This window comes from Protobothrops mucrosquamatus, unplaced genomic scaffold, assembly GCF_001527695.2.
Source record: "Protobothrops mucrosquamatus isolate PMUCROS unplaced genomic scaffold, P.Mucros_1.0 scaffold295, whole genome shotgun sequence".
NCBI lineage: Eukaryota > Metazoa > Chordata > Lepidosauria > Squamata > Viperidae > Protobothrops > Protobothrops mucrosquamatus.
This window is the reverse complement of record NW_015386639.1, coordinates 34,726-59,582: the sequence shown is the minus strand read 5'-3', so window position 1 is coordinate 59,582 and position 24,857 is coordinate 34,726. Positions and strand designations below refer to the sequence as shown.

Genomic DNA, 24,857 nt, shown 5'->3' with positions numbered 1-24,857 from the left:
ATTTGTCATAATTAATAATGTTCAGTTTAAAAAACTATTTAAAAGAAAGAGTTCTTTTAAAATCATTATAGTCTTCTAAAATATATTTTTATGTAATACATTTATGCTATAGGCAGCTCTAAATTTACAAAAACTTCCTTTAGCTATCCTTTCTCTTAATACATTTTCCTAGTAATTTTCTGTGTATTCCTATCCTGTTTCTTTATTATGTATCCTTTTCTTTCTAGAATTCTATGAAACTTAGTTAGGTTTCATGTTTGAACAGCTTCTGATACTAAAGAAAAAATATGGGCATAGTATAGTATAATTCTATAGGTGCAGTAATAAATTATTATTCTAAAGTTTACTTGCATATGACAGTAAAGTGCATATGATCATATTTTTGTGGTCTCTAATGTGCATATATGTAAATGTATAGTGTATGCATATATCACATATTACGTGATCTTTGTGTGTGCATTGAGTGTGTGCATATGTGATGTTTACACTGTATATACACACACATACATGCATACATTCACCAGAGCACATATATAAACCAGTACATATATTTGCTGAAAAATAAACAGTGCCTTTTAATTTCATGTAATTCTTCCATATGTCTAAATCAGGGGTAAGCAACCTTGGCTCTTTTATGACTCGTGGACTTCAGCTCCCAGAATTCCTGATCCAACTATGTTGGCTCAGGAATTCTGGAGTTGAAGTCCACGAGTCATAAAAGAGCCAAGGTTGCCTACCCCTGGTCTAAATGCAACATATTTCACATTCTGAATATACCAGTAAATTGTTTCAAAGCCATTGTATTTACCAGCTTTTTGGTTACTTCTATTTACTCCTACTACTCCAAAATTTGATCCTTTTATTGATGTTTTAAATTTGGTGTAGGGCATGTTTGGAACTTTGACCACATGTTAGAACAAGTGGGATTTTCTGTCATTCCCTTCCATGAACCTGTATGTTCAGAATATGCTTTCCGACATGCCAGTACACTGTGTTCATAGCTTTTCATGGTCTCTAAGCATCTTCCTTGCTTTAAGCCCGTTGATTTCATCATGTGTTTGCCTTGCTTCATACCGCTGATGTGACCACCCTAGTAGCTAAATCCTTCTTGCCTTTTATTCTGTGTTTAATTGGGAAAAGTCAGTTGTACAGAACGCATTGAATGTTCTATGTTTTTTTTTTTTGTAAGGTACAGTGGTCTCATCTGGCATCTCTCAAGAACAATGTTCCCCCTGTCTCACGGTCCCATTCCTTCAGTGACCCTTCTCCCAAATTTGCACATCACCATCTGCGCTCTCAGGACCCATATCCACCTTCACGCAGTGAAGTGCTAAATCAAAGTTCTGACTCTAAATCTGAGGTACCTGACCCCACCCAAAAGTCTTGGGCTAGATCAGACAGTGACGAGGTTCCTCCAAGGGTAAGAAATAGAAAGACAGAAGTTTGACTTTTTTAAACCAAAGAATAACAGAAGGCATGTGCTAGGTATTTAATTAATGAATGCACACCTGTAGAATATCAGAAACAGGCTTTTAATATGTTCATATGCCACCCTGGGGATTTTTTTTTAAAGGGTGGTATATAGTAATAATCCTTCTCCTCCTCTTCGTCATTTTTTTTTCAAGAAGAATTTGCCTTTGAAAGTAGATAAGGGATTACAGAAAATTGAAGATCAGCAAAAATGTATAAGCTGTCTACTATTCATAAATAAAATATTTATCATACAAAAGGTAATATCCAAGAAAACACAAACAAAAAAATCATAGCCAAAAGTTATTTTTCATCCTTTAATTAACTTAAGTCAGTAAATATTTAAGATACTATTGACCACAAAAACATTTTTAATGTGATTTACTTTTATCAGATATAATCTTGCTTTCCTTCTAGTCTGCCTTTTACTGATTCATTACTAAGCATTTGTTGGTTCCTTAGAGCTTAATTTTCTAAATCCCCATGCTATTGTAGCCTATTGCTTTGTAAATCTCTTGCTTTAAAGTTCTATGTTCTGTCATGATCGTCTGTGAGTGGATAGTTATTTGTTTCTATGCTAGCTATTTACTAAATGTCCTATTTTTTCAGCATCTTAAATGCAGTCCAACTGGATTTATGGATTCTATAGTTGATGAACATTTTAACCAATAGAATTACTTTATTTAGGTACTAGTAATATAGCTTTATATATTTAGTAATATATCTGTGTATATATTTATGTATATCTTTACAGGAGCAAAAGAAATATAGTTTTCCACATGCAACATTATATTAATTATTTTTATTTCCCCTTGTTTATTCCATAAGGTACCAGTGAGAACCACATCCAGATCACCTGTGCTATCCCGCCGAGATTCTCCACTACAAAGCACGGGGCAGCAAAATAACCAAGCAGGTCAAAGAAACTCCACGAGGTTTGTAATGTTTTCTTCCTGACACCAAGGTTGAGGGAGAAAGCACTCTGGAATCCCATCTTCACTCAGAATATAAGATTTGAGCTGTATTGATTTTTTTAAGCCAAAGCCTGCTATAGCTAAGCAATCTCAAAAGGTGTATTTATACCTTTAGGAAGTAATAACATCTTAATGACTTCCCAGCACCATTTATATAAATAGGATTTCCTTCTGAAGAACTGTGCTAGGTTATCATACTTCAGCCTCTTTTTAAAATATATTTAATATGTCAGAATAGTAGCAAAAATAATAATTTACTTATTATTTAACTTCACTGAAATGCCAGAAATGATTGCAGAAACCTGTCTGTTACATTGACCAGTTTTAATCCATCTCCTCTTTAATTCTGTTTAATTATGACAATTCAGTGGAGCATTTTATGGGCTAAAGTAACTTACATCTGCTCCCTCAGATACCAAAGTTATAGCAGTTTCTAATCATGTCTGTTAAACCTGTTTTGTGATTTTGTCAGCTTGTACAGATTGAGAATGTGGATTCTATGTATGATCAGTCTCTTAGGCAATGCATAATTGCATTAGCTTTATTGTCTAAATTAGTCATAAGAGACTTGCTAGAGTAGGTGACAAATGTGTTGAATTTGCAGTGAGACCTTCATCAAAAAAAATCCCTCCTTTGATTTAATCATATTAAAATACAAGCGCATTTTGATGTTTCTCATTTTTTAGCAAGAAGGGTATGGTGATTTTAGCTTTAGTCATTTGTAGAGTAACACATTAAACTCTAGCTTAACCTCTAGAGATTGTAGAGCTTATTTTAGAATATAGATTGCATTTTCCCAGACCCACAAATGACAGAGCAGTTTATTTTTATTTTGTCATCAGCCCCAAGAAAATTACTAGACCTTTAGGCATACAGTATATCATGTGACAGGCTGGATCAGGATCAACATATTTATTCAGTTATTTTATATCCTGCTTTTTCCCCAAGGGCTCAAGGCACTATACATAACATTTCATTGTTCAGTTTTTCCCACAACCCTGTGAGGTAGTTTGAGCTTTGCTACAGTCATTCAGTGAGCTTTCAATGGCCAAAGATCATACACTCTTAAAAAAAAAGAAAGAAAAAAAATCACAATCTGTTGGAGTACCCCATAATCCAACATTTGAATGTGATTAGTTGGAAATGATAGTCTGCACTACAATGGGCTCCAGTTTAGACTGGTAGAGTACATGGTCAATTTTTCTTCAGTTGTATCACAAGTGGATCACTGTAATATACTATATCTGGACTGTCTTTAAAGAATCCTATAAATTTATACTGATCCAGACTGTAGAAGCAAGTATGTTAATGGATATATAACAATGCATTGATGTTATATTAATATTCCTTTCTGTATTTATTGCTAGTTTGCTTCTTGGCATACATTAGTATTGTGATTACATTTACAAGTAGTCCTCAATTTACAATCCCAGTAGACCCTAGAATTTTTGTTGTAAATCACTGTGATCATAAATTGAGTCACCATGATCATTAGTCCAAAGCCAGCTTATCCAATAAGCAATCTTTTTTTGCCAGAAAGTGGCAAAATAACATTGCAAAATGTAATCATGTGACTGTGGGATACTGCAACTGGCCATAAATGTGAACTGGTTGTCAAATACCAGAAATGCAGTCACAAGATTGCAGGAATGGTCCAAAAGTCTTAACTGCAATGAAGGCTATAAGTAGCTTTTTTCAAATTCATCATAATTTTGAAAGTTCTTAAGCAACTGTAAGTCCTCAATAAGTTGAGAACTACCTGGATAACACTAAATAGCTTGGATTCTAGAGACCCAACATAATACCTCATAATAACCTGAAGATATCATATGAATATATATTTTAGTAGATAAAGAAGAATGTGGACAAGAACACCATCCTTGCTTCTCTCCAACTTTTAAAAGTCAAGAGAGAAGCTAGCAGAAAACTAGCTTGCAATTGCTTGAATGCAACTGTTGTTCGAATTCAAAAACATTCCTGAATAGTTTATGTAGATTCTTAATCATCTAGGTCATAATTGTCCCAAAGATGCTTTTTCGGGAGGCAACTGGACTTCTTTGTTTTTCTTTGAAGACATTTTGGTTCTCATCCAAGAAGCTTCTTCAACTCTGACTGGATGGTGGGAAATGGAAGGATTTATACTCCTTGCAGACAGCTTGTCATTTACATTCTTTTGGAGAGTTCTTGAGGCCACATCTTCAAAGATGCTACTATTGCAAAAAAGAAAACAAAGCCACTGTTAGAAGGATCCAAAATAAATAAGAAAATGTTTTTGAAACATTTGAAACAGAAAAGGGGCGTTGGTCTTACCTGAACGCCTTTTCTCAGCATGACGATGGAGAATCCACCAATGGGTTTTCCTCGTCTTCTGCCCGTAGACTAGTCGGCCAATTTGCTCCGCCTCTCCTCCTGGGACCTCCCTTCCCCAGTCTCGACGAGGCGAAAGCTGCTTGGCTATGTTTTCTTGTGTTGACTCCATCCTCTCCCCTCACAGGACCTGATAGTTATAGTTATAAAAAAGGCAGAAACTTGTCCACCCCAAGGATAAAACATCCAGATACAAACTGAGCAATCTGCTTGGTATATGCAGTAAACCACTTTATGAACACATGGCACAACATAGGAGAACAAACCCATCAGGACAAGATTCAGCAGTCCATCTGCATTTAAAAGACAAAGGCCATTCTTTCGAAGGCAGAAAGTCCACATTTTGGACAGAGAGGACCACTGATTTGAAAGAGGGGTTAAAAAAGCCATCTATTTCAAAATTGAACAGTCCTCTCTCAACAGAGGGGGAGGATATGACATCAGCTATCTCCAGTCTACAACACAGTCCTTTCAACAGTTCCAAGAAGGCTCCACACCCATTTGCACTACTCAGGTGACCTGAGATAAACCTCTAGGTGGCCTCTCTAAAAAATGCAAATGAAGCTGTCTGCAAGGAGTATAAATCCTTCCATTTCCCACCGTCCAGTCAGAACTGAAGAAGCTTCTTGGATAAGAAAAAGTCTTAAAAGAAAAACAAGAAAGTCCAGTTGCCTCGTGAAAAAAGCATCTTTGGGATTCCTGAATAGATTTTAAAAAGATTGTTTCCTATACCTCACCTAAATCATAATGGATAATTATAGTTCAGGTGTTCAATGACATCATTGATAGTGTCTTTCAGATCTGTGGAATATATTCTTTGTATTGTGCTGAGGGTTTAATCTCAATGGTTTAAAATTATACCTAGGGATACATTTTTTCTATAAATAAATACTTGCTTTATTATCTTTTCAGTTCTGGAAATCTAAGAAATTTTGATAAAGCATGGAGTGTTGCAAAGTATCTTTTTACAAAGGATTAATCTCGCATTGTTGAAACACACACTTTATAATTCAAGGGCAATGATAAAAAATAGTAAACAGTGTAATTTTGAAAGTGAAATTTCCAGATGCCTTTTTTAAGCATTAGCACAAAATAGCTGCTAGACTCAAATAAACTATATTTGTGTTATTCTTGTTGGCCTTTTGCCTTTATTGTGTCTTATTTGTGGATTAATGAAGATCAGACTTCTGAAATGTACATTTTTATCTTTTTCAGACAGGTTATAGGCAATGCAGATTGGATTATTAAATTTTGGGTATCCCCACTACTCTTCTTGTTTTTTCTTTTAGCATAAGCTGCATTACCTTCCAAAGGGAAAGCACAACATGTACAGCTTATTTTTTTTTTCTTGTTGTTCTGGTGCAAAGAGGTCAAAGCTCTTGTAAGGACCATAAAGGCTGAGTAAGGAGTTGGAAATGGCATTCCTAGTTGATAAATAAGCCTCAGTAGATAGTGACCTCATTGGCTTAATATGCCCAAACCAGATGAAATCATCTAAATGCAATTTTGTGTTTTCAAATTGCTTGCTTTAGTTTTCATGTGTTCAGTTGGACTCTTTAAGAAGATATAGATTAATAAAACAGGCTTAAATGCAGTGACCAAAGGGTGATCCTATTTCCTAAAAATGTTGCTAAAACTGAGATTAGGAAGATTCAGTTTCAAATTGTCCATGGAAATTTATATGTGACCTTAGGTTGGCCCTTATCCCTCAATCTTGCCTGCCTATAGAGTTGTTATTAAAATGGAAAGAGTCCCATGTGCAGATCCAAGAGTAGAAATAAGAAGCTTGATCTTCGGAAAGCGGATTCACTTCTGCTGACACAGTCAGTGTGTTAAGCTAAAGAAAATGCATCCCCTTTTACTATATCCAGGAGGAGACAGCTGAGGAGAAAAACTGGTTGAAAATAGATTAACGTCTGAAATTATTCATACTATTTTCTTATTGAGAAAAGGCACCAAATCAGCAGGAAGAAGAAGAACAGTCTTTGTCTAAGCTCTTGTAAACCAAACAGGAAAATCTAGCAGGTCTAGATTTCTATCCGAAAAGAGAGGTAGAATATGAATTCTCTATCCGAAAAGAGAGGTAGAATAATCTCTAGCCGAAAAGAGAGGTAGAATATGAATTTTAATTTAAATTAAATCTCTATCCGAAAAGAGAGGTAGAATATGAATTTTAATTTAAGAAAAAGAAAGCAAGGGCATAATTAATCATTTAAAAAAAATCTTATCATTTTTAGCAATATAGAACCTCGGTTACTCTGGGAAAGAGTGGAAAAACTGGTGCCAAGACCAGGAAGTGGAAGTTCTTCTGGATCAAGCAATTCGAGTTCACAGCCTGGTTCCCATCCTGGTTCCCAGAGTGGATCTGGAGAAAGATTCCGGATGAGATGTAAGGAAAAAAATAAATTATTCCCACAAATACATTCATTCCAGGTTCATTGCATCCAGAAAGAGATTTTGAATGAGATATAAGCAAAAAAACCTGTTATATATATATATATATATTTACTTACTTGCTTGCTTACTTACTTATCTATCCCTCCACAAAAGGAAGTTTTTACAACCTATGCTTAACAGTTGCTGTAAGACCAAGGGTAGTAGACTTTTCCTATATGATGCTGAGATTATACTGGCAAGTACATGAAATATACACACTTACATGCATTTTACACACACACACACACACACACAAACATACATACACATAAACATTTCTGTTTCCAAGTCACTTTAAGTTATAAGAGCTATATATGTAGGAACACTTAAACAGAAATTTATTCTGGAAAGAATACCTTTGAATATGTTGATAAAGAAATGTACAGGTAGTCCTTGGTTAACCATTCTTTCACCAACCATTGAATGTTATGATGTCGCTAAATGAGCAAACTTGGGAATAGTTCTTGAAGTTACAACTGTCACAATATCCCTCTGATCATGTGTATTTGACAACTTATAATTATGACAGTCAAGTGTCCTGTGGTCACATGTTTGCTGTTTGGAACATTTACTGCCAACTTCCAACAAGCAAAGGAGATTGACAGGAAGCTGTAAATGACAATCCGATAATGATACACCTAATAACCATGTGGGATTTGCCTAAAAATGGCAAGTAGAACTATCAGAACTACCATTGTACGTTGACATACTAACATAACGTCACACTCTATGGCCACATTCCTTGGTAATGAAGTTCTTGGTCTGAATTATTGTTAACCAAGTACTATCTGCATTATTCTCATATGATCTGTTATTAATATTGACTCTATTAATCAAATTGAGATTTTTAATAACTATTTTCTGTTTCAAATGCTTCAGAAACATTTTCTTATTTATTTTGGATCCTTCTAACACTGGCTTTGTTTTCTTTTTTGCAATGGTAGCAAGAACTGTCTGATTGTTTGCTGCTGGATGTTCCCATTTTTCTATTTTATTTTTTTTAAAAAATAAACTGGGCTTTTGTGTTACTTGATTACTTAGCATCATCAAAATCTGAAGGTTCACCTTCACAACGTAATGAAACTGCAGCCAAAAAGACTGAAGAGAAGAAAGAAGTATTCAGACCCTGCAAACCTGCGGTAAGGCTCTTCTGTTGCTTGTTAGCTCTATATTTATGGTCTATATCTTTGCATAGAAGACAGCGATAATTGTTTGAATTAGATGATAAGGAAATGAATGAATCAGGTGTGATGTTTAATTTTTATTAACATTGGTCATCTGCAGATAACATAAGCAGTGTATTTTTATCCCTAGCATTTTTAATTTCATAATATTTCCAATAACTACTTCAAAGCAATTAACCCAAGCAAGCGGAATTTAAATCAGCAAATAATATCTAAGAGATTTTAGAATTCTTGAAAACTATGTGACAGCCAGTCCAAATGGGAAAGCTTTAGGCACAGTTACAGTGATGATTTTGATGACTGAGACCTATGTTAATATGGAGCCAAGAAAGAACCTCCATAGGCAGTGATAGTGCAAGGTGAATAGGGCATAGAAATGGGTAGAGTTAAAGTTTTCTCTCCCCCCCACACCCTGACTTTCTTGAAGGGAGTTTTGTTTTGTTTTGCTTTGCTTTCACAATTGTGCTAAACTTAGGACATTCAAGACCAGGACTTCCAGTCATTCTTAACTCATTAGAGAAAGCCATGGGTTTTACTTATGTCAATACTACTCAGGAAAACATATTTTTCAATTTGCAAGCATTTTTTCCTGAAAGCCCTACCGAGTTGCCTTTAGTTCTATTGCCCATTCAACACCAACACCCTTCCATTCAACAGAGGTGATGTACTGAAAGCCAATCTGTGCAGATAGTAAAAAAACCAGCCATTTTTAATTTCCCCTAACTGCATTTCGTCCAGCAGTAGGAGGGACGTTGCCTTTCATTTCTATAATTAAATCTGTACTCATAGTTTCCCACAGTTATAGTTTTCCCATACATTAAAATTAGCTTGTTTACTTATGCACTAATAGAAAGCTTTTCTGAAGATCAGCAGGGCCAAATCTAATTTGATTGAAATATTAGAAAAAAATTAATTTGTTTCCTTAAATCTCGCATCTGCCTTTTTCCCCCCTATTGACGTCATTTTGACTTTTTATGGAAGCAGTTCATTTGTCTGATTCAGCACAGATGTTTTTGGTTTTTATATTACTGTTTCTTATAAAATTTAAAGGGAAATAGGGAAAAACAAGCTTCTACTTTCCACTATCCTGATTCTTATTTATAATCCCATGTCACGCTCTTATTTCATGCTCTACTTTCTTACTCCTTCCTTTAAAATTTTAAGTAAGCCACTGCTGTAATTTTAGTATCTTTAAGACCCAAGATAATTGGATCAATTCCTGAATTAATGTTGTATTTTAGTTATGTATTTCATTCCTTCATTTAAGTGTTTAAGTAAGCCAATGTTGTAATTTTAGTATAGTGAACCTCCAAGATAAGTGCCTTAATTCCTGTACTAATTTTGCATTTTATCTTCCTTTCCCAAACCATGCACCATATCTTGGTCCAATGTTGATTTGCTTTTTTTGTCATGTGACTGATCTTCAGGGAGAAGTGGTAAGTAGAGTTAATTTATGGAATAACTTCAAACCTTAACATGACTTAATTTAAATTTACAAAACTTTCCATACTCTTTTTCCACATCTGGCCATTTGAAACTGCCAAAAGAAATCTGTGGAATCTCAGGGACTATTGTTAGCAAAACTGGGCAGAATATAACAGGCAACTAGGAGGAAAGAGATTATATGATAAAGCTAAATTAAGAAAGCTAATAGAAAAAGAATTTCATTCAATAATACTCATGTCCTATCTCAGGAGATGTTAAATTTCAAATCCTGCTGTGAAGGTTATATGAAGTGAATTTTGCTTGATTTAATTCTATTAGAATTAAAGCATTAAAACATATACCAGTTTATCTATCAGTATTTCCTAAAATAATTTACCAAACGTAGAATAAAAGTATCAGTTAATTCATGGGATTCAGTTCTTGGAACAAACTGTTGAAACAGGCTCAGCATTAATTTTGAAACATTATTATGATATGCTTTTCTTTCTAGGATTTAACTGCTTTAGCAAAGGAATTGCGGGCAGTGGAAGATGTACGACCACCTCACAAAGTGACAGATTATTCATCATCAAGTGAAGAATCAGGAACAACAGATGAGGAGGAGGATGATATGGAGCAAGAAGGAGTTGATGAATCTACTTCTGGCCCTGAAGATGCCAGAGCAGTGTTAGTTGCATTTTTCCTATTTCCCTTTATTAAAGAATTTGTCATGGTTCCAATAGATCAGTGGTGGCGAACCTTTTAGAGACCGAGTGCCCAAACTGCAACCCAAAACCCACTTATGTATCGCCAGGTGCCAGGTGGGTGTGGCCCACTGGGTGGGCGTAACTGTGGTGGTCATGGCAGACTGAGTGGGTGTGGCCAAGGTAGGCATGGTCATCTTGATGTTGCTCGTGGGGAGGGACGCCTATGGGGGCCGGGCAGGGTTTGGGAGATCCAGGGGGTCTCTGGCAGGTGGGACAGTGGGCAGGAGGCTTGTCCTGCGGGGTGAGGCGAGGCAAGGTTAGGCAGGGCGGGAGTCCCATTGTCACAGGGCAAGGCAAGGCAGGGGCCAGGGCGGCTGCTGCCTGACCCCATTGGTCCCCACACACAGAGGCCAGTGAGCGCATGGGGGCCGACAGTGTTCGTCAGCAGCCACAGCCTGCCGGCCCCTCAAACAGCGCACTCTGGGGCTCCGCAGCCCACCACCAGCAGTTCAAAGAAGCTGCCTCTGAGCTGGACAGCCGTCTGACAGCTGAGGAGGCGATGCAGTGGGTCATGCCCGGGAAAAGGAGAGCATGCGAGGCCAGGAGGGATGGGATGGGGGGAGGGAAACCAGCCATGCTAGGATGCATCCGGCCACGTGGGACCTCGGTGAGTTAGCGGGAGGCTGGTTGAAGAGGGACGGTTGCCATCTCTGGGGCATGGCATGTGTGCCCACAGAGAGGGCTCTGAGTGCCGCCTCTGGCATGCATGCCATAGGTTCGCCACCATTGCGATAGATGAAACCTTTTAAAAAACTTCAAGGCAAAGATTTATTCCTCAAAGAACATTTTATTCAGGAAACAAAGTATCAGCTTGTAAATAGTTGGCAAAGTATCTGCACATACTTAGACTAAAGTTCCCTCCCCCATACAAAGTAACAAGTTGCAATTCCCACCCCAGAAAGGTTGTCATAAATCACATTCATCAATTATTCTAAACCGCAGGCTCTCCTCCCAACTTTTCAATCCACCAAAACTTTATCTAACATTGACCTTGATTCTCACCCAGCTGCAAATGTTATGACTAACAGAAAATGCTCAAGCATTCCCCCTTCCCCCCCTCTACATCTGAGAATCCCAAATAACAGAAAAAAGCACAAGGAAAGTAAAAGGTAAAATGGCCATAGTTTCTCAATTGTCCGCAGCGCTGACAGAATCTTTGTAATTTATAGGGTTGTCCTTTTTACTATACACTTCTAAAAAATAAACTTTAAGAAAAATATATAACAAACTGAGAAAAATAAAAGGCTAAGTCTGATGGTAACAATAACAATTCATTTCTAATTCCATAATCTCTTAAAAGACAGGTGTTTCATGGATACGTAATAAGTAATTCTTTAGTTGTAGTTATTTTAATATTGTAGTGAATCTTGAATATTGAAGCACCAATTATGAAATGTCCTCACCAAACAGATCCACTTTGAACCTCAGCAATGGAGAAACGGAATCAGTAAAAACAATGATTGTGCATGATGATGTGGAAAGTGAACCTGCCATGACTCCTTCCAAGGAGGGCACTTTAATCGTCCGACAGGTAATGCATTTTTCAGTATGTATTTGTTCCTTTTCATCAATTCATTCATTCTCTCATTTATTTTTTCCCACTTTAAAATTGGTTACAGACCCAGATGGTAGCCATTTATGAATAAACAGATTTAGAGCATGCAAAGGGAATAATAATTTTCACCTATCGTTTCCACTGTGTGTTGCATGCATACATTGGAATGACTGTTGTATGATACTGCAGTGTTTATTTTAATCTCTTCTAATGTGGAATAAAAAAACTGTAGATGTCATAGCAGGAACCTGGTGTAAAGTCAGTTGCATTTGTATCACTTCTAATGGCATCTTATGGCATCTTAAGAGAAGGTGGTGAGAGAGCCCTGAAACAGTAAAATAAGGATCATCTAGTTCATTTTAAATCACTTACAGTTGCACCACATTATCTCACTGAAGAGTTCAGCCAGCTTACACAAGACATTTCCTATCTAGGCAGGTTTCAAGACCAAGGCAACTTATCTTTAGGAGTAGAAATATTGGGCCATAGTCTTGGTGTAATAAGATATTATGTAAGAAATGGTTGAGAAAAGGCCTCTGTTGTCTTGAACTTCCTGGTATATTAGGTTAAGTACATCACAGGGCATGAACTTTACTAATTACATTTCTTATTTTTCAACTGAACATCATTTTTGTAATGGAGCCCCCATATTTTATTTAGATGGCATGATTATTGTTTAAACAGCTAAATTAGGACATTCACCAGAATGCAAGCATGATAGCAAAAAAAAGCCACAAGGAGAATGCACACAAGTGCCATCATAGATGTGATCTGTAGAAACTTAAATTTGCCAGTAAAGAAATTGGCTTTGCAAGAAAAAAAATACAGTAAATCCCACTCCACAGTGAAGGCTTGGTTGATTAATGCATTGGTTGAAACATTTAAAATAGATCATTTTGCTAGGGCATAGACTTGTACACAGCACTTGAGCAAGACAAGTGTGCCTGTTTTTTCTACAGAGTACAGTTGACACAAAGCGTGCCAGCCATCATGAGAGCAATGGCTTTGCCGGTCGCATTCACCTCTTGCCAGATCTCTTACAGCAAAGCCATTCCTCCTCCACTTCCTCCACCTCCTCCTCCCCATCCTCCAGCCAGCCGACACCCACCATGTCCCCACAGACACCCCAGGACAAGCTAACTACTAATGAGGTATGTCTTGCACCACAGCTGGCTGCTTTCATAGGGTTATAAATGTATTTCCTAATAGCTAGCATCCAGAGAATTTCCAACTAGTGTCCCTTCTGCTGCTCTTCTTCCTGTCACTGTCCCTTCACTCTCCCAAAGTAACACATTTCAGCTCTTATGTACCAGCACTCTGAACTATAGAATTTTTACCTCAAATTTGCCAGTTGACTACTATTTTGTTTTGCTTTTTATAAGTAATTAATTGCATGGCTTTTGTATCACCTAAACTGAGTGTTTTATCAGTATTTGTTTCAAAGCTATTTTGGGAAGTGTCTAAAAGTAATCCTAGTGTGACTGGCTTTTTCAAGTAACAATGCTGCCTGATTTAGCACAGTGCTGGAGAACTGTGCACGCAGGGAGTCCTTGCTTTGGAAAAGGATACACTGTATTTCAAAGGAAGCTTTCTCAAGCCTAATCATAAGTCTCTCCTTTAGGGGAAAATATTAATATAATAATCAGTTTATTTTTATGAATTTTTAAATTTGTTTTATTTTATATTGTTAATTAAAATGAGCTGTTTTTGTTTTTAACATATGGTTCTGCTCTGACAGTAGACTATAAAATAGGAGGCTGTTTTCCCGGAATACAAATACTCTTTCAGTTTGCAGGCTATAAGAGATTTAAAATGTCATGCGCTAGCAATAAAGAAGATATGTTAAGTTACTGCACGTGAATTCTTCTAAATACATAAGATGTGCAAGTTTTTAGCATAGGGACAGTTTCATTTCATCCTGTTAGGCTAAAACCTTACTCAAATTGACTCTTCATGTATGAGAGCAGTGAAGCTGTTTTGAAATTGCTTACTGTATTGAAGTTAAATACCCCTGTTTTCAACCACTTAGACCAGCAGTCCCCAAACTCTGTAACCTGGCAGCCCGGGGGGGAGGGGAACCAGGCCACACGGCCAGCTCAACCTGTGCAAGTTGAACTGCGCACATATGTGCACATGTGCTGGCCCACCACTTGCACAAGTTGAGCGCATGCATGCGTGTGCACTGGCACACTGCTCATGTAGCCACAGTCCGGTAGTAGGCCATGGCCAGGGGTTGGGGATTCTTGACGTTGAGCTCTTTTTCAGATTCTCAATCGGAAGCAAAGTATGCCACAGCAATAATAGGCTAATCCTTGTAAAATCACCACAAGATCTAAAAGTTAGTTTAAATGGCATACAACTAGTCATATGATGCTTAAAACTGTAATGGCAGCTCATGTTTAGTAATGAAAGAAGGCAGTCTGGCAACTAATTGGGTAATTTTCTGATAAAAGTGTCTGCCATTTAAATTCTGAGGCAAAACTTTAATTGCAGTTTGAGGGGTTGGTTCTAAACTAAGTTTTGAGATGAAATCTTCATCCAGATTCCAGCGTTGTAAGACAATGAGGCTAATAAACCACAGTAGGTATACATTGTAAACAGTTATTAGATTATATGCCTCATTACTTCCTAAGAGTGGTTAACAGTAAATTCCAAGTCAATGCTTTTTGCTTATTCATATTAGAAAAAGGGAAATCCTTATATATTGCTTTTAAAAATCATATAGGCATTATCAACCACATGATATGAAGCACAGCTACAGTATGTTGCTTGTCCAATAATTAGATAAAATATCTAAAAATAAATCTATTTCTCTATTTAATATAGAAATAATGGTAAATGAACAAAAGTTCCTAAACATTTAGAAATAGATATAGATTGCATTCAGATGACAAAACAAATCCTGTGTAGTATGTGCTGCACTGATTACATGTGCTCTTTCCTCTTAAGATCAGATTCATTTAACAAGTCATGGATAGCTTTGTCCATTTAGTAGGTCATAAAGAAAAATGAAACAACCCAGAAAAATAAATATGGTATTCTAAGTTCTAGACCCTCAACTTTAGGTCACTTTCACATTTTCTTAGCTTCTCTGTGTGTGTAGCTCCTAGGATACCACTTCCTAGTTACACCTGTTAAGAGGGTTAATAAGTTGTATAGTTTATACATTTAATCTTCTCATGAAATGAAACACATTATACCCAAGCATGCACTCAACTGAACGGAAAGGCTATCTTCTTTTCTGAAATGAATGTCAAGTTGCTAAACAATAAATGTAATTATGGTTTATATCAACACTTAGGTATTATCTATATGTAATGAGAAATTCTGTTTCATGTAATGGCCAGTTCTATTTAAATGCTCTATCAGCAAAGTATATAAAAATGAAGTTTGTGCAGTTCTTTTAGGTAATATGACAAATGCAGTCCCTTACTGACCATAAAGCTTGCATTGCAGTTATTAATGATAAAGATCTTCCTAATTTTTTTTTCTAATTTTTTTTTTAAATAATAGTTTTTGCATACCATTTGATATAAATTGATTGTATAAATGGTTTTATTGTACTAATGAAAGCTTCATTTATTAGTATGAACTTGTCTATCTGATGCTCATCCTATGGTCAAAGGGAGCCTTCCATATGCAGAAAAAATGGCAAAAGAAATCTTATGTCAGTAATTGCACAGTATGATCAACAGGTAGAATAGTGTGCTAGCCTCATTATTCTCCTAATGTTAAATTGTATGTATGTTGTTTCTGGATGAGATATGTTTTATAGAAGCAAAATAATATGAAATGGAAAAAAATATTTTTTTAGAGGCAATAGTGAAAGATGTCTAGTGATAGAAATTTACTAGGAAAGAAGACTGAACAGCATGAGTGGAAAAGGCATTAAACAATTTAAATGTAAATTGCTATTTTTCTACATCAACTTTATATGGCATACTTAATTTTTCATTCCTGTCATTCTCTTTTAAGATGCATCATACTCTGTACAACATACATAACATACATAACAAGTTTTTAAAGCCATTCTAAACATTTCATTATCTCATTTTCCTTCCTTGTTTGTATTTTTCATGCTTGGTGTTATAACCAGATGCACCAGTATCTTCATGTCACCATTTACACATTTCTCCTCCTAATAAGTCCACTTGTTTAATATTATCTTAATATTTTTCTGTAAAAATGATGGTGGAAGAACATGCTGCACCTTTCTGGCAAGAATCCAATTTTCAAAATAAAATTTTTAAAAAAGAAAATAATACTAAACATCATTACAAGTCAAAATTATAAAGCTGGTAGCTTAATTTTTAATTGTTCATACTTTGTTGCATATGTAGATCGTATTTCTCAATTTTTTACTGACAGTATAAAAGACACAGGCAGAAATATAAAGTAGGAAATAAAACAATGAAATAAAAAAGAACAAAATTTGGACGATAAAGTCCAAGATTTAGAAAACAGGGACTCCTATTTCAACAGGAGGAGATTCTTTTAAGTTTTTAGTATAAAGCTTAATATATTCAGAATACATTTTGTGAAAGCCAAAACAAAGGCTGCTTAGTGGAAGAAACTTGTCATAGTAGTAGTTTAAATTTTACTTATTTTTAAGAACCACTTATATTGTCTCTACATAGGTAGTGCGTCTGAAAATCAGGCTGTATGGTAACAGCTAAATGAAATGTCTGTTTCTTTAATAACTAACTTGTTTTATATTAAGATAATTATTTGAAATTTACATTGCAGACTCAGTCCGCTAGTAACACACTGCAGAAACACAAATCTTCATCCTCCTTCACACCTTTTATAGACCCCAGATTACTACAGATATCTCCATCTAGTGGAACTACTGTGACTTCTGTTGGTAAGTTATAAGAGTAGCAACAAACCAATAGTATAAAAAATAGTTTTTAAAAGTGTATATGTTTATAATGTCTCTTTATTTTAATGTTTTCATTTATATTTTTGTAAAGGCAAAAATCAAACAATTATTTTGAAGTCATTGAGATCTTTAACATAATGTGTTCATGTAGGTATAACATCTGCATATTAAGATTACTATAAATGTTCTCTATTTTTCACACTTTTCTCTCTTCTGTCCCTCTCTTCAGTGGGATTTTCTAGTGAAGCAATGAGATCAGAAGCAATGAGGCAGGATCCAACCAGAAAAGGATCAGTTGTTAATGTCAATCCTACAAATACACGGCCACAGAGTGACACCCCAGAGATCCGCAAATACAAGAAGAGATTCAATTCTGAAATCTTATGTGCTGCCTTATGGGGTATAGAATCCAATGCTCGCTGCTATTTCATTCCTATATTTGCTTGAAAGTTGCAGGCTTATTCATAAAATTAAGACAATCTATTAAGAATATAGAAGTTGTGCTGATTTTGTATGACTTATTAATTAGATCAGGACTTAGTCCTACTTATGAACATGAATGTTTCTTAATGATATGTCTGATTTGTCATGTTTAGGTATTGTATTAATAATTTTTAATGACAGGCTTTGATTTCAATGGTAACCAAGAGAATTGTTAATAAATATTTCCTATTGAGAATTGAAAATTGAAGCTGAGTATGAAAATTCCTGATGTAGGGCTATAAAGTATTTCAAAGCCATTTCTGGAGCTTTATAGCTTTTATACCATGGTAATCTTTGTTGGATATTTAAATAGCTAAATATATTCCACAATAGCAAATCCAAAATCCAATTAACTTGTGTTTGTGTTAATCTTGTTCATTCTAGGAGTTAATTTATTAGTGGGGACAGAAAGTGGCCTGATGTTATTGGATAGAAGTGGCCAAGGGAAAGTTTATCCACTAATAAACAGAAGGAGGTTTCAGCAAATGGATGTACTTGAAGGTTTGAATGTCTTGGTGACAATATCAGGTAGACAGAAGTTTTTTTTTGATAACCTTAATAGCAGTATTACTAATGCGTTGCACCTGTATTTTACACTTACAAGTGTCTACTTCTTGCATGAAGAACAATTAATGTTAGAAGCCAAATTTTTTACTATATGATAATAGCTTTCATTTTTCCAAGGGATATTTTATAACTACCCTATCTGATTAAAAATATGATGAACATTCAGGGGACATTATAATACCTGTTTTTATTATCAAGGTTGCTATTTTAAAAAAATGGGTATAAGCTTATTGAATGACTCCATTGTCACAATAGTTCCTACTATCCTTCATTATCCTTGCTTACATTATGTTTTGACTAAAACTATGTTGCTTCATGATTGTAAATCACAGCTTTAAAAAATTGCTACTAGATTACAAACTCAAAATCTGCCTTGTAAACATGAGAGCAAGCATATATACATTGTAAACTTTTCTGGCTTATATCTGTTTTGTGATATATATCGTAGTCCAAACTGTATCAAAACTCAGATAAATATGGTGAAGGCAACTCTTATTTATACTCTCTGAATCGTCAATAACTTATTTGATTTATATTACTGGCATCATTCAAACTGAAATTTTGCTATCCAACCAGGATAGGTCTGAATGATGAAAATCTGTAATATAAACTGGCATGCTACCTTTCATTTATACTATTCCTGTGACTTTGGCCAGTTGTACATTCTTAAACCAGCCTTGTCTGCAGGGTTGTCATTGTGGGAGAAAAATGGAAAAGGAAGTGCTGTGAGCTACTTTGAACTCCTGAAGGATAATCAGAATATGAGTCTAATAAAATAGCTACCTCTTCTACATAAAACCATGCTGTAACCTGATTCATATTAAAATTAATATGTCTTGTTAAAGAAATTTTATTAAGATGTAACTTTATTGTTAGAGATGAATTGTTGATTTAATTTAGTAAAACTTCAATATGAGTTTCATTTATCAATTTTTAAGAATGGATCTATGAAATTCAAAATATTGAATAATCTAGCTCAAAAACATTGCAACCCTCCCACCCCAACTTCAGTAAATAAATGCATTCTGGAAATCATAAATAAAGTATATGAGTTTGCATAAATATATTGAAACTTGGAAAAATGGTTTGGAAATATGTTACAAAATTTTAATTAAAGGTATACTTTCTAAAATCTGTAGAAATAGGGGCAGCTAAAATGATAACTGGACTTGAACAACTCTCCTACGAGGGGAAGATACATGTTTAATTTAGAAAAAAGTGAAGGAAATTGTAAAGGTATCCATCCATTATACCTGGGTAATATACTATGTGGTTAGAGTAGTTATTCTTTTAATAGCAAAATCAGTACACCTAGGAAAATTAAATGGCAGGAATTTAAGTTTTAAAAAAAATAGTAGCACTCCTTCTCAAATTGCATGAACTCACCAACTTAGCTGATTTTGAAAAGTATCAGACAAATTTATTGAGAATGAGATTATTTGTTGCTAAAAATTTAACTCTTAGATTAGGTAAAGGGCCCATCAAATCATAGAGGCCAACTAGATGTTATTTTGAAATTTGCATTTAAAACATGCTGCTTTGATTCAAGCCCTATCTTGCATAAATTCGCACAACCTAAATTCATAAGTCATTGAGATATAGAGAGGAGCAGCTCTGATGATTGCTACATTCTTCATATTTTCTAACTAAAATCAGGTAATTAGGGCTGTACATATAATTCAAGTATAGTTCAACCATTTGGGATTGTAGAGCATTAATGTATTTGGCAAATATATTTTCACTCTCTTTCTTCATTATTTTAGCCATCCCTGGTTGACATTTTCTATTGCTGTTGATTCTTTTTCAGGTTACTACTAACTGAAGAAACTTGCATTTTTTATTTTATTTTTTTAGTTTTTTGGTGGGTTTTTTTTTTGTTCCAAAGTGAATCACGTTGCATTCATGCACATTAATTGCATTTTGTAATAATTTCGTAATAATGTTTGTCGTAATACAGTCAGTTCATTCAGTTTGGAGAAATTATTTTGTAGCTACTTGCTAACTTTTCTATTTTACTACAGTAAAATAAAAATTACTACATAATTTAGTATAAGAGACAATTTTGGCACTTTCGTATTTGTCACACTTTCTGTTTACTTGAATTCTTCATATTCCCTTCTTAATACATCACTTGCCCACAATTCAGACAGGAATCTTCCCTGCCAGTTCATTGATGACAATGGCAGTTATACAAGGTTTAGTATGGAGAACCACAGAACAGCTGTTATATTGCAAAGTCTTCTAGAAGTTACTATTCTGTTTACATCTTGACTAAGCTCCTTCTGATCATGTGATTGATGGATAAAACGTACACTGCTAGATTTGCAGCTCTTTTGTGTTCTTAAGTTCTTTTTAAATATTTTACATTTGTATCAAATATAATTATTCTATGAACTTCATTTTTTGCAATATCTCTGTGCTTGTATTACTGTGTTACTCCATTACTCAAGTGAGAGTGATCCCTAGCAGATGATTCTTCCTTCTAAATAGACTACTAGGTCCTGGGGGCAGGGTATATATTTTTTTAATATAATTTAAGAAATTTCCCTTCATATATCTTGGAGTAGGTGTATTGTGACTACATAAGCAGTTTTTTTAAAAAAAATAATAAAGTTCCAAATAAATACCTCTATGGCAGATAAAATTACATGAGATAGAATTATATGCAGTTACTTCCATACAATGCTAGTAATTACTGAATTATTCTACATAGTGTAAATCTTGCCCTGTTCTTAAGAAAATATTTTATGTCTAGGTAAGAAAAACAAATTGAGAGTTTATTACCTCTCATGGTTAAGAAACAAGATCCTTCACAATGATCCTGAAGTAGAAAAAAAACAAGGATGGACAACTGTAGGTGATTTAGAAGGCTGTGTACACTACAAAGTTGGTAAGTAATTCATTATATTAATTTGAAAGCAATTCTAGTTATAAGTGAACTTCCTTTTGGTTTTTATGAGTAAATCATGTGGCATAAAAATACAGCTACATATTTCACATTTTCAAAATAAGTGTCTAAGGATGCCCTGTTTTGTTGAGTTTATATATATTACAGCATGCTTTAATACAAACAACTGTGAATTGAACATGAAGTTCATATTTTCCTCTTCCTGGGCATCATCTCATTTCCTAACACCAAAGTGTAGAGAGAAGTAATTTCCTTTCCATTGTTTTACCAATTCTGAACACAACAGAGATTAATTGTGTTTCAGTAGGATCATATATATTAGGAAGTATTAAGAAGATAGTCTGACTCTTTTATCCCGTTTGTAGAATATATAAATGAAACACCAGGAAGTCATTGACTCTGCTGCTGGCTCTTTTCCAAAGAAAAGATGCCATATAATTTTGGGTCTGGTTTTAATTTCATCTTAAAGCTAAATTCATAATAGCCATTCTCTGTGGACTGGCTTTCTTTCTTTCTTTATTTTATTTTATTTGTTTGGATTTTTATCCCGCCCTTCTCCTTACGGACTCAGGGCGGCTGACAGCCTGGTAAAACAAATACAGAGATAAAAATACCCACTTTAAAACCTAATTAAAATGAAATATTTGATGTGGCCTGTGTCAATTTAAAATTATTCTTAAAACCCCACTAAAAATTCCCCCTAGGCCAGTCCTGNCGCGGCGGAAGGAAGGGAGATCCGGGATCACCCGGATCTCTGGGGGTAGTTCATTCCAGAGGGTGGGGGCTCCCACCGAGAAGGCCCTCCCCCTGGGAGTCGCCAGCCGGCACTGTCTGGCTGACGGCACCCTGAGGAGACCCACTCTGTGGGAGCGTACCGGCCGATGGGAGGCACTCTGAGGCAGAAGGCGGTCTCGTAGATATCCAGGTCCGATGCCATGGAGCGCTTTAAAGATGATAACCAGCACCTTGAAGCGCACCCGGAAAGCCACCTACCTACCAACATTTGTAATCATTTCTTAGTATTTATGAGTGCTAAAAATCAGTTTTTCTCTCTCTCCCTCCCACATTTGCATGGTAGAAAAAACTGTTAATAGTCATTGAATGCCTTAAGAATATGTCTGAACTAGAATCTATATTTAATGTTTCAATGAAGAAATAGCAACCTAATTATTTTAGTTGGATACGTTATCTTCTGATCGGTATGGGAATTAATATAAGCAAATCTATATACATTATTGCCTAAGGAACGAAGTGGATTTTTGGTATGTTTTATATTTAGAAAGTAAACATTTATAATTATTGATATATTTTAATGTATCAATATTACATACATGTAATGTTAATTATTATGTAATTTGAGATAATTTGAAAGTGTTCATAATTTTGTGAATTAGGCTATAAACTCTCTGATGTGTATATTTATATGTTCTACAATACATATTGAAATTTGATGCCTTATCAACTGTATAAAACATTTAAATAACTTTACAATTTTTATCCTTTTTAATTTTAGTAAAATATGAAAGAATCAAATTTTTAGTAATTGCTTTGAAGAGTTCTGTGGAAGTCTATGCCTGGGCACCAAAACCATACCACAAATTTATGGCATTTAAGGTAAGGGTGCCTCTTTCCCTTGAAATGTGTTAAAAGTCATTGAAGAATGTCAGAGTGAGCTTACTATTAGCAATATTAATTATGATAATTGTGATAAGTGTTTTAAATAGGGACCATTATCCATCAGATAGCAAGAAGTCCAAATTCACCCAAAAGTATTAGGGGATATTGCTACTCTAGAAGTAAAATATAGCTTGTATCTGCCACACTCTTATGGAAGTCTTGAGTTGATGTGCTTTACAGTTAAGATCTATGGCTATTGATTAAAAAACCTCATTCTTCAAGAGAACAATCCATGATCCTGTAAGGAAACCAGGGGTATGACTTGATGTCTTTTCTTGTTTCCTTCATTTTTATATGAGGATAATTGCTTTAGTAGAATATACAACATGGTCTGTGTAGGAGAAATAATATACGCATGTTTTACTGGTCTCCATCCCTTAGTCATGAGACTTGTTGCCAGTTCCCCAATCAGAAATGTTGCAATTTTCCTCATTACTCTTATTTTCCTTTCAGTTCGTAGGTTTTTATTAAGCACGACTTTCCATGTACTACCAAGTTTTAGGTTAATAGTCATGCAAGATGAGCTAGGCAGCACTACATAGAAAAAATGAGATAAAGCTTTTTGTTCATTGATTTGCTCAAGAATATTCAAGGTAGAGAAAGGGAAGATTATTAAAAAAGAAGTGAGGAAAATAATGGAAACAAAAAGGGTTGGTAGGAAAAAACTACTTACTTGTATACTGTCTTGAAGTTCTAGAATTACTTATGGGTGAATTTTGAGTCCCTGGTAATAACACTTTTAAAATATAACATGTCTCCCTTTACTTTTAATTGGTATTTTTGTTCTGCATTTATGTAAAAGTTCAATCAGTAGCTTTACAAAGAAAATGAAACAGTAGCAATCAAACTCTAAACTTTTGTAAAAGATTTTTAAAAGCATATGATTATCTGAACTAAAACTATTATACACATGCAAGGGTCATTCTCATATTTCAAGTTTATTGTCATATAGCAATTATTGAATCAATGAATACTGCTATTTTAATCCAGTCCAGTTGAAATATTTTCCATAGTTGTTTCCAAGATAATCTCTTTGGTATATATATGTATATTTTATTACTTAACAGTCATTTGGAGACTTGGTACATAAGCCATTATTAGTGGATCTTACTGTAGAAGAAGGCCAGAGATTGAAGGTGATCTATGGTTCCTGTGCTGGTTTTCATGCAGTTGATGTGGATTCAGGATCAGTGTATGATATTTATCTTCCAACTCATGTAAGTATTTAATATTGTAATCATGTTTATTAACCCATATTTTTTATAACTAATTTTATTAATTTTCAAATTTTAACAACCGAGTAATTAGGAAGCAGCGTGGTGATAGGGTAATCAATAATCCAATAACAGAGTAATACATAGATATCTCAGTTTACATCAATAAAGGTTCCCTCTCTATTTCCCTTAGATATTATATCACATTCATATTAGTACATTTCTAACTAAAGTTCAATCAATCTATACATTTATCAATAATATTTTAATTATACATATCCAAATCCTATTTTTAGGTTTTGTTTAATTCCAATTGTCATATTCCAATTTAGTCTTTTATAACCAATATTTATAATTTGGATGGGTTTAGTTTCCCTCATTTTATTATGAACTAATTCTCATGACTGAAATACAACTATTATTCCAAAATTTAAATTCTTTCTTTATTCATAAATATATTCTATTTCTCATCCTAATAACTCCTCATATACTAATAACATATCTCTCATTATCACAAATCCATTTCCCTATAACCATTAAAACTATAATCTATCAGGTTATTTTAATTTCCCTTATTAATCTAAATATTAAATCAGTCGATATCTCTAAGATCAGTCAAAATCTCTAAAACAAAGCTGCTTAACCCTCCAATGAATTTTTAAATCCCATTTTTAAATCTAACTCTGGCTTTCTTTTTATGCCAGACAGGCTTCCATACCAGTGCCCTTAAATCCTCCAATATGTCTCCCTTCATTCCCACACATGTTGCTTGAATCAAGGGAGAACATCCAGTTATCAGTTTTTCAATGGAACTGGCCCCATTGTAGTTATTAGGTAATAGTTCAAATATCGATATTTGGTTTGGAATGCTTGTCATCAATTCAGTCTGGTCTTCTTTTTTCTGGGTGAAGCAAAGAGCCATATCTGGTGTTGTAGTTGTTGTTTGGT

At 34.7% G+C, this 24,857-nt stretch overlaps 1 protein-coding gene across 1 annotated transcript in view; it reads left to right on the top strand.

Annotated features, from left to right (window-relative positions):
* Nucleotides 1-24,857, top strand: part of MAP4K4 (mitogen-activated protein kinase kinase kinase kinase 4) — a 131,201-nt gene that overhangs the window by 98,348 nt on the left and 7,996 nt on the right. The window contains exons 17-30 of the mRNA XM_029283950.1: nt 1,190-1,420; nt 2,299-2,405; nt 7,049-7,200; nt 8,289-8,386; nt 9,859-9,867; nt 10,368-10,543; nt 12,034-12,154; nt 13,138-13,329; nt 16,925-17,042; nt 17,290-17,460; nt 17,928-18,071; nt 20,866-21,000; nt 22,532-22,632; nt 23,763-23,912. Of these exons, the coding sequence (XP_029139783.1) occupies nt 1,190-1,420; nt 2,299-2,405; nt 7,049-7,200; nt 8,289-8,386; nt 9,859-9,867; nt 10,368-10,543; nt 12,034-12,154; nt 13,138-13,329; nt 16,925-17,042; nt 17,290-17,460; nt 17,928-18,071; nt 20,866-21,000; nt 22,532-22,632; nt 23,763-23,912 (1,905 nt within the window). The remainder of the gene's footprint in view (nt 1-1,189; nt 1,421-2,298; nt 2,406-7,048; nt 7,201-8,288; nt 8,387-9,858; nt 9,868-10,367; nt 10,544-12,033; nt 12,155-13,137; nt 13,330-16,924; nt 17,043-17,289; nt 17,461-17,927; nt 18,072-20,865; nt 21,001-22,531; nt 22,633-23,762; nt 23,913-24,857) is intronic.